Below are 10,149 nucleotides of genomic sequence, written 5' to 3'. Positions count from 1 at the left end.
CCAAACCTGCTTCCCCATGACTGTCCCAGTCCGGGCTCCAGCCATAACCTGAGTGAGATGTGAGTCCTTGGGGGAGGGAAGATGGAGCCAGATGACAGATGGAGTTCATGGAGGACAGAACAGTGAGTTCCTAGATCCAGGTCAACACTCCTCTGATCCTCCCAGCTGAGTATTAGAATCACCTGCAGCCCTTACTAACAAATAGGGCACCACCCCACACCAGTGAAATCAGAATGTCTGCCAGCAGGGACCCAGCAGCAGAATGTTACAGACATTTCCCGGTGATTTCAGAGCACAGCTGTGTTGAGAAAAACTGATCCAGGCACTCAAATTAAAGAAGTGGGTCCACAGGCACTTTAATTACTGTGCACGACTAAAGGACAACAACAAAACACCAGGATGTTGGAATAGAGAGAAGTCAGAGAGGTATGTAGGGGTGAATCTGAACAAAAACCGAACATTTTTAAAAACCATAAATTTTCAAGAGTGATTCCTTAAGGGTACTCTTTCAAAAAAATCTTTAGAGTTATTAGCTAGAAGCGAGGGAGCAACACTTTTTCTTAGTGTTGGGAGTTTCGGATATGAATTTTTAAGCATCTGGTGATATTTCGGACTGTTTCAGAAAAACAAAATTGCTGGTAAGAATGAATATTGTCCCCAGGCATGTAGTTGTGTCATGTTAAGTGGAAAAATAAATATAAATCTGGATATACACTTTTGATCATAAATACATTAAAACAAAGAAACATGGAAAAATACCCATGATTAAGTTTTATGAATAAAAAACCCTCATAATGCCAAATTCTATAAATGAGGATGATTCATATTTTGAAAATGCAATTGTGCTTACAGGAAAACACTAAAGGGAAATATAAAAAGCCAAATAGTTATCCTCCAGGGTTAGGAATAAGGATGGCCTTTTAAATTCTCATATCTATATTTTTTAAAATGATGATGTATTACTTTTGAATTGGAAAACATATATTAAACTCTCAGGGGTAAAAACACGAGAACGAAATACAGCAAAATATAATCAGAGGTTGATTTGGTGAGATGGATCATGAGTGTTCTCCTCTTTCAATTATTGTTCCTGTTGAACATTTTTGGAATAACGAGCATATATTTCTTATTATAATTGGAATAAAATAAACTATTTAAAAATCAAGATCAAATCCTTGTCTTCTTGTTTGATTTTATTATCTGACAAAGGGAGTTGGGTGGAGCATTCCCAGAGCAGTTTAAAGTTTAGGAATCAGCTCAGGGGTCATGAAAGTGGCCAGATGGTAGATAGTTTAGGTATTGTGGTCCACACGGTCCCTATCACAACTATTCAGCCCCGCTTTTGTAGCAGGACAACCGAGGTAGACAATAAGTAAATGATCAGGAGTGGCTGTGTTCCAAAAAAACTTAATGGATACTGAGCTTTGAATTTCATACGATTTTCATATGCCGTGAAATATTATTCTTCTTTTGATTCCCCTCCCGCACCTATTAAAAACGTGAAACCATCCTCAGGCCCTACAAAAACAGGTGGCAGGCTGGATTAAGTCCACAGGCTGTAATTTGCTGACCCCTGAGTTAGATGAAATTAGGAACGTGATGAATGAAACATCCCACAGTTATGCCGAGAGTCCCCAACAGACATGGCCAATCAACTTTGTGTTTATTTTAATCCGTGATTTCTCTGCATTTTTCCTTTACTAAAGATTTGCTACTCAGATGTCTTAGGAAAAGGATGCCAAGCCATTTTGTTGAAACATTAATATAGGAACAGTACAACCCACCCCCCCCAAATGCTAATGCAAATCCAGGTCTACAAATATTGAGTCTTTTCTGCTAGGCATTTCTGGGAAACAAAAACATGAATAACACATGTATATTACAAGTGAGTGATGAAGGAATTATACACAGGGTATACACAGAATATTGTAGGATCACACAGGAGGGAGAGTAATTCTGCTCATGGAAGATGACTTTGTGTTTATTGGAGAAATTGGTAAGAATCCGGAAGGGAGATTTACTAGGCAGTTGTCATAGAAAAAACAAACACTGCAGAAGACAAGTGGTTTAAAATACAGACTAAGTCAAGGAACTACTAATGAAAAATTACCTTTGTTGAAATGACAGACTTAACAGTAAATAAATCAAGAGGAAAAGCTTTATAAAAAAATTAGTCCTGAAGAAAACCACACCACCACGGGCTGAAGACAGCAGCTTTTTCCATGGCATACAGCACCCTCATTCTTGTTTTTCACGCCCAGAAAACCTTTTCCAGATTACTTTCTCTTATTGCAGCAAAAATAACATTTAGTGAGTGTAACCACAAGCAGTTGCTTCATAGTCGACGCAAAATGTAGAAACTAACTGGAAGACCTATTTTTTTTAATTATGCAAAAAGCTAACAAATGTAATTAAATAAGTACTGGTGCTTGGGACAATATGTGTATTATAAATTGCCAATGTTGATCAGGCTGGCAGCTAAAGATAAGTGTTTTCTTTTAATTTAGCTAATACATATTTTCTTTTAAATCCATCTTTAATTCCCTCACCATAAGGAGCTAAAGTTCACAAGTACACAGCGTGCTGTGTACACGCTGAAGCACTTTTTTTTTTTTAAAGATTTTATTTATTTTATTTTTTCCCCCCAAAGCCCCAGTAGATAGCTGTATGTCATAGCTGCACATCCTTCTAGTTGCTGTATGTGGGACTCGGCCTCAGGATGGATGGAGAAGTGGTGCCTCGATGCGCACCCGGGATCCGAACCCGGGCCACCAGCATTGCAGCGCGCGCACTTAACCACCAAGCCACAGGGCCGGCCCTGAAGCACTTTTTAATCATTAAAATATATGCATGGACGAGCTCAGCCATACAAACCATCCAAGTTCTAGTCCAGAGTTCCTACCGGCCCCAGATAAGAGTAAGGTCCGGAAGTCCTGCTCTTTGTAGAACTACTTTATCGCCGTGTAACTCCAGTGGCAAGCAGCAACCCTAGATTCCCGGCACCTCTCAAAAATGGAATGCCTTGGGTTCCACCTAAAAACACTCAAGAAAAGTCACCTTTTCACTATCGGTCTCTTTATGCCTAAATTTCTAAGCCTGCCAGCATTACTGGGAAAACGCGGAGGTAAGGAGGGGGAGGACTATGTTTCATACCCACTTTGAAAACACAGAGTTTCTGAAGAATGGTAGACTTCCACGTGTTACAGAAACCCGAACAGGGAGGGTTAACCAAACACCACTTGAACTTAAAAGTAGCTTGAAACTTCCTCCAGCCAGCGCAGTCCTAGAGTAGCGGAAATGCAGAAATCTGCGTCCTGGCCTCAATTTAAGATGGCCTTCCAGCTGCAGTTCCAATTTCAATATTTCACCACGCAAAAACCTTCCATGTAAAAAATACTGCGGTCCCTTAGTCTTCTTACCATAACTAAACCACACGTCCGTGGTAGGGCTAAAATAGTCACTTGAGCATCAAGGAGCGCCCTCCAAAGCGCAACCTTAAATTGCAAGCAGCAAGGGGTCAGAGACGGCCAGATATTTTTGCAAAGCCTGAGTTTCTTTTACCAGTACACCTCGGGGTATCTAGAAAAAAATCTAGATGGAAAAGGGGTGTCATCTGTCTTAGGGTGATTTTGTGGGAGACAGAACGACGAAGCCAACCTCACGGCCTAGGAGAGGCGAACGTCTTCAACAGCTGTACCCTCAGCGCCGGCCACCTGGCGCCGCGCCCACGCCCCGCCCCCGGCCCCGCCCCTCGCGGTGAGGGTGGCTCGGCGGTCACCGTCCAGAGTCCCGGGCCCCGCGGGAACTTTGTCCCCGGCTCCGGGGGGGAGGTCCAGGGGCGGTTCCGGAAGTGACGCAGGGGCGCGCCCTCCATTTTGTGGAACGCCCGAGCAGCTAAGTGCGTCAGTTGTGGGGAGACGTAGACGAGTTGGGTCCTGGTCTGCGGGGAGGCAGACGGCTCCGTCGCAGACTACGGACCTCTCTGGGTCTCTGCTGCCAAAGATCCTGTCCGGTAGGTGAGTGGTTCACTTTGAGGGCAAGGCTTCTCGGATCGAGGCTTCTTCATGGCCGCTCGGATGGCGAGTGGCCGGGGCTGCTCTCTTTGCGGAGGACGGCGTCCAATGAGCGCAGTTTACTCGAGGTGGGCGCTGGGGCACGTCTCCCTTGGGGTCTTGTTTGAGGGGAAGCTAAGGTGGAAGGGCGGTCGTGGTTATGGTCATTTTCACACCGAGGGGTTGGATGCCCCTCCCTGCCTCTCTACCTCATCACTGTCCGAACCCCCCCCCGAGTGGCGGGCCGAGATCTTTGCTCGGGGTGTGGCTAGGGCTTTCCGCGGGTGGGCCCACGGACTCCGGAACCGTGGAGTCGGGGGAGGGGGAGGGAGAAGGGAGCTCGGCACGCGCGGCTCTCCCCACCGCTGGCTACGCCGCCGCCATTTTGTGGCTGCCCGGCGTCCGCCCGCTGCCGTCTGCGCAGGCGCGGCCGTGGCTTCGCGAGATTCCGGCTTTCCCCCGCTGTGACGCTCCCGGGAGGCGGCGACGCGCGCGCGGCCCGTCGCCATTGGGCTGGCCTGGCGGAGGGCGGGGCCGGCTCCGCCCGCACTTCTCGGCCTTTCCTAACTGCGGCAGATGGGAGGGGGCCAGAAGAGCCGGGGAGAGTGTGCGGCTGCGCAGTTCCGGAGGCGGCAGTGGGCGTTGCGGTTGCTGCGGTCTGGGCCCAGGGAAGGATCGTGTTGGGAGCCGAGTTTTAATTTTGTCTGCAAGGGACCTGGCCTAATAAGAGGCACTCTTGGCAATCTTGTTTGTAACATCACCGGGTAAACATTTTATTTTATGCTGTTTATGTCTTTGACCCCTTGACCAGGGATTCCTCGGATGTTCACTGGTATTATCTCAATTGAATTATTTTCGAACAGGACCTCCTAGCCGGACGTCATGAGTGGCTGTCGGGTGTTCATCGGGAGGCTAAATCCAGCGGCCAGGGAGAAGGACGTGGAACGATTCTTCAAGGGGTATGGACGGATAAGAGACATTGATCTGAAAAGAGGCTTTGGTTTTGTGGTAAGTGTTCAGATTGGCCGGATTATCTATTGTGGAATAGGTTAAGATTTTGATAAGCAGTGTTTTGGATCTTACTGGGTCCAGGTGGAGTAGCTTTAGAAAACGTTGTGAATCCTTAAGGTGGTGAAGTTTCCAAGGGGATGAAAGAACTTCACTGCTGGCTGGAGGGAAACCGCTGCTGGTCTCTTCTCTATCAGGCTTATCTATATGGCACTGTCATTAAGAGATGCTCCCATTGTGTCACATGTCTTTAGCTCTCTTATTATGTTGTAGAATACACTTTTATAGCCATGTTAACGCATTGTGTTTTTTTCATGCTTCTATTTAGGAATTTGAGGATCCCAGGGACGCGGATGATGCTGTGTATGAACTTGATGGAAAAGAACTTTGCAGTGAAAGGTGAGAGTCTTATTTTTAGTTTTATAACTAGTTAGCACTGTGAAATAGAGCAGACTGGGTCAGCGGGGGTGTTTTCCTAAGTAGATCACTTATATAGCTTAGTGGATAATGAAGATTTTTCATTCCTTCCTGTAGGGTTACTATTGAACATGCTAGGGCTCGATCTCGAGGTGGAAGAGGTAGAGGACGCTACTCTGACCGTTTTAGTAGTCGAAGGCCTCGAAATGATAGACGGTATGTGGTGGATCATGGATGGCTGCTTTGAATGATCATTACTGCAGAAGATGTATTTAATGTTCAAGAACCATTAGTAATAGGTGATTCTGGCATTTACTGTGTAATCGGTTTGGTTATTCCTATGTTAGTCCACTGTTGAAAGTCTGTATAATTATTCATATAAAAACAATGCAGGAACTGTTGATGGAAGCCATTTGAATGACTTGTCATATCTGATTGCTTGAACTTGCCCACAGTTGAACACAATAAGTGCACCTCACTGCATTTCTTCCATTGTGAGTACTCATTTTCTTCCTCAGAAATGCTCCACCTGTAAGAACAGAAAATCGGCTTATAGTTGAGAATTTATCTTCAAGAGTCAGCTGGCAGGTTTGTTGAAATACAGTTTTGAGCTATTTTAATGTGGCTTTTTAAAAGTTAATGGGTAGCTAATTTTTATTAATATGTTTTGTTAAAAGTAGTTTTAAATTTAATTAAATTAATGGATTTAATTGTAATTTTAAAATTTTAATTAAACGTAACTGGGGGATATTTCAAATTTTAATATTAGTGATCAAATGTAAATGTTTTGAGGATATTTTTTCTTGTTTCTTAAAATCAATTTTAACCAAATATTAAACCCTTTATTTGCCAGCCTATCTGTGTCGTTGGCCTTATGACGAGGAGTGCCTGTGGGTTATCCTAATCGTTGTCTTGGTCACTCTTGGTTGGGCCTGGTTGACTTTGCCAGTCAGCTCCTACAGTGATCAATTGGCCACCTCTAGATCTGTGTTTGCCGGTCTAGACGTAATCGGTGCACTTACTTGAAGTGCCAGGTTGCAGCGATCCCAGAGCGTTGATAACGTGATCTGATTCCTAAGTTGAGAGCTGTCTTCTGTAACGCTTCCGAATAAGAGGTCCTGGTCGAAAAGAGTTGAAAGATACGAAATTAGGTGGTCGTTGGAATCCTGATCGCAGTAAAGTGGTCCTTGGTAACTGCACAAGAGTAGAACATGTCTGCATCGCCAGTAGTCTGCTTATAGGGAGGGCTGTGCGATTAAAGGCTTCCATCGATTGGGTAGTGTCCTTCAAGTGGGTGGCGAAGAGCCAGTCGGGCATATGTCATGAAGGTTTCTCCGACCGATTATTGGTTTGCTGCTTGACTAGCCTAGGGATATAATAATAAAGGTAAAGTAAACTTTTTTAATGACATATGGGGCACAAAATAACTGGTGTCTTGTAAATGTTCTGTTTTTAAATATAAAATTTCTACTTTAGTCTTTACTTTAAAAATATGTACTGTTCCTTTTTGTTTGTTTTTGTTTTTTTTCTTTGTTTTTTTCCTTTTGTATTGAGCTCAGTATAGACTAATACTACTTTAATGTTAAAATTTCAGTTTCCTCTAGCATTTTGCTTAAAAGCAATATGCTATTTTTTTCGTGCCCTGACATAGATAATTTTTGAATTCTGATAGAATACAAGTGTGGTAAATGCCATGTTTGTACTTTATCTAACATCTTCTCTTTCAGTAGTCTTGTTTTTATACCATGTGGTTGTTTGTGTGTCACGTTTCCTTTTCTCTCCTTAACACAATTGTCTTGTGTTAAGGATCTCAAAGATTTCATGAGACAAGCTGGGGAAGTAACCTTTGCTGATGCACATCGACCTAAATTAAATGAAGGGTGAGTATATACTGAAAATAAGAGACTTTTAAAACACCCTGGGATTTTTATTGTGCATGTTTCTGAGTACTTAAAATTTGGACAGCCTCAAATGCAGTGGGTCTCAATCAGGGATGAGTTTGCTCTCCAGGCAACAATTGGCAATGTCTGGAGACGTTTTTGGTTGTCCTAACTGGTTGAGGGTGCCACTGGCATCTTGTGGGTAGAAGCCAGGGATGCTGCTGAGCATCCTACAATGCACAGGACAGCCCCCCCACAGCAGAGAAATATCTGGCTTAAAATGTCAGTGGTTTGCAGGTTGAGAAACCTTACTCTAATGCTGTGTTATCCATCAAGAGATAAGACTCTTAATACAGTGGTAGCAAAATGAACAGAGAAAAGGTGCTTAGTCTAGACTGTAGTTTTTGGTACTATAAAATGTGTGTAACTTTACAAATGGCTTTTATCTGTTGTAGGGTGGTTGAGTTTGCCTCTTATGGTGACTTAAAGAATGCTATTGAAAAACTTTCTGGAAAGGAAATAAATGGGAGAAAAATCAAATTAATCGAAGGCAGCAAAAGGCACAGGTATCTCTTTAATGTTTTCAAGTCCAAGTTTTATTTAATGGATTCGTAGGGCTTGCCACTTAACGTTTTTTTGTTTTTTTCATTCCTAGTAGGTCACGAAGCAGGTCTCGTTCCCGGAGCAGGAGTTCCTCTAGGTCTCGTAGCCGATCCCGTTCCCGGAGTCGCAAGTCTTACAGTCGGTCCAGGAGCAGGAGCCGGAGCCGGAGCAAGTCCCGTTCTGTTAGTAGGTCTCCTGTGCCTGAGAAGAGCCAGAAACGTGGTTCTTCAAGTAGATCTAAGTCTCCAGCATCTGTGGATCGCCAGAGGTCCAGATCTCGGTCCCGGTCCAGGTCCAGATCAGTTGACAGTGGCAATTAAACTGTAAATAACTTGCCCTGGGGGCCTTTTTAAAAAAAAACAAATTCCCAAACCATACTTGCTAAAAATTCTGGTAAGTATGTGCTTTTCTGTGGGGGTGGGGTTTGGAGGGGGGTTGGGTTGGGCTGGATATCTTTGTAGATGTGGACCACCGAGGGGTTGTTGAAAACTAATTGTATTAAATGTCTTTTGATAAGCCTTCTGCTCACATTTTTGTGGATGTCTGAAGTATATAGTTTGTGTATATTGACAGAGCTCTTTTATAACTAAAGCAAATTTAATTTTTTGTACTAGAAAAAATTTGAACATTTTAGTTCCTGGTTATTCAAATATGTTAATTCAGAATTAGTTTAATGCCTCAATTAAACTAATTAATAGCTTTGGACACGTAAAAGAGCTCTAAATTTGCTTGTACATAAAGGCTTAATTTGAGTTTTCCTTGTTAGGGTTAAGGGTGTCCTCCCACCCAGCCTTTAACAGCTGCCTAGCCAAGACGTAAAAGCAGCTGTTTGTTATTGATAATAAAAGATTACAAAACTGCTTTTGTCTGTTTGTCTGAAGGAAGTATCCTATTTACTCCTCCCTCCCTCCCCTTCTACATTCAACACATTTAAAATCCCTTGTAGAGAATTGGAGTTGTTTGGATGGTTGGGTTTTTTTTTCTTTCTTTCTTTAAGAATTTAAATAGTACTTCTGACCTTTCCAGGCTGGTCAGTAGATGGGCGGAGAAGTCAGTGAACTCTTCAAAACAATGACAGCTCACAGTTGACAGTTTTCTTTGTATGTGATTTTCCCATGCTCTTTCTCTTGTAGTCAGGGGAAGGACAGTTTGGGAGGCAAACTGTAAACGTTAATGTTTCATGCCCATCTTGCAGATTGTAATATAATTTCGATGGTCAGAGATAAACACATAAAACTTTTTTTTTAAATCCGTGTACACCAATGCTTTAAAGGGCTTTGACATGCTTTTTCCTTTAGTCCTGAGACATAGATGTGGCAGTATGTTAAGGGAAGAACAATTTAATAGTAAAAACTGGTTAAGGTTTTCATCCATCTTTATTAAATGTTAGAGCCCTCTACCTGCAGGTAATGAGCTCCATTGTTTCTTCTAGGAATTTTGGAGACTGGGTTTTCTTAGTCCTCTGTTTGAGCGCTACGCTCGATAAATATTTGGTAACAGTGAACAACACATAGTAGCCAGACCCATGGTTTTAAGTGCCTTGACTGCATATTCACTGAATTTCTAAAACTACTTATGTAATGCCACCATTTTACAGGAGGGAGTTCAGGGCCAAAGAGAAGAGCAAGTAAAGGGTGGACTGGTCTTAGAACCCAGCAAGAGCCTCCTACTTCCACAACCCCAAAACCATAACTTTTCAGCACGGACTCATCTGCCCTAGCCTTGCAGGTATTTTGGGGAAAGCTGAATTAGAAGCACTAGAAAGATTGACTTTGGCTTCCGCAAAGTGCGGGGATTGGGTAGTGGGAATCTCCATTTGGGGGTAGGTTTGAAAGGTTTTTGGTATATTTGCATGAAGGCCACTTTCCCCTGTATCCCAGACTGGAACTTAGGCTATAAAATTGTGAAGCTGATCCTTTGAATGTGAGGCTGATTCTAGGGAGGGCTTGTGTGGTATACTTGTTAATTTACGTGGATGGAGGGCACTGGCTTATTGTAAAATGGTGGAACCTGGGTTTTTTCTTTGTAGTACATCTGTGGAGGCTGTACAAGTCAGCCCTCAGTTGCTATTAAATGGAGAGGCAATTTGTTTTCCCTTAGGCTTTTGAATAAGGTAACTCAGGGTGGAATAGTGTATATTTTACCAGTTGACTTTTTTTTTTCCTTCGTCTCTTTCCCCTTGAGGTAAA

At 43.1% G+C, this 10,149-nt stretch overlaps 1 protein-coding gene across 6 annotated transcripts; it reads left to right on the top strand.

Annotated features, from left to right (window-relative positions):
• The first annotated feature begins 3,864 nt into the window (after positions 1-3,864).
• On the top strand, positions 3,865-8,820 carry SRSF5 (serine and arginine rich splicing factor 5). 6 transcript variants are annotated; one of them, XM_014784335.2, is made up of 9 exons: positions 3,897-4,016; positions 4,764-4,816; positions 4,916-5,060; positions 5,389-5,459; positions 5,595-5,693; positions 5,996-6,065; positions 7,284-7,357; positions 7,813-7,923; positions 8,013-8,820. In XM_014784335.2, exons 3-9 carry the CDS (start codon positions 4,935-4,937, stop codon positions 8,278-8,280), a joined length of 819 nt encoding a protein of 272 aa, XP_014639821.1. In that variant the 5' UTR covers positions 3,897-4,016; positions 4,764-4,816; positions 4,916-4,934; the 3' UTR covers positions 8,281-8,820. The 6 variants fall into 6 exon arrangements, 5 of the variants coding, with proteins under 5 accessions (XP_014639822.1, XP_014639824.1, XP_004426348.1 ...); XM_014784336.2 differs by lacking the exon at positions 4,764-4,816 and having other exon boundaries at positions 3,865-4,012; XM_014784338.2 differs by lacking the exon at positions 4,764-4,816 and having other exon boundaries at positions 3,869-4,016; positions 8,016-8,820.
• Positions 8,821-10,149: the final 1,329 nt, after the last annotated feature.

This window comes from Ceratotherium simum, chromosome 24 (assembly GCF_057802395.1).
Source record: "Ceratotherium simum simum isolate JZ-2026a chromosome 24, ASM5780239v1, whole genome shotgun sequence".
In the NCBI taxonomy this organism is placed as follows: Eukaryota; Metazoa; Chordata; class Mammalia; order Perissodactyla; family Rhinocerotidae; genus Ceratotherium; species Ceratotherium simum.
The sequence above is the reverse complement of the archived record's forward strand: the minus strand, read 5'-3'. Positions and strand labels throughout refer to the sequence as shown.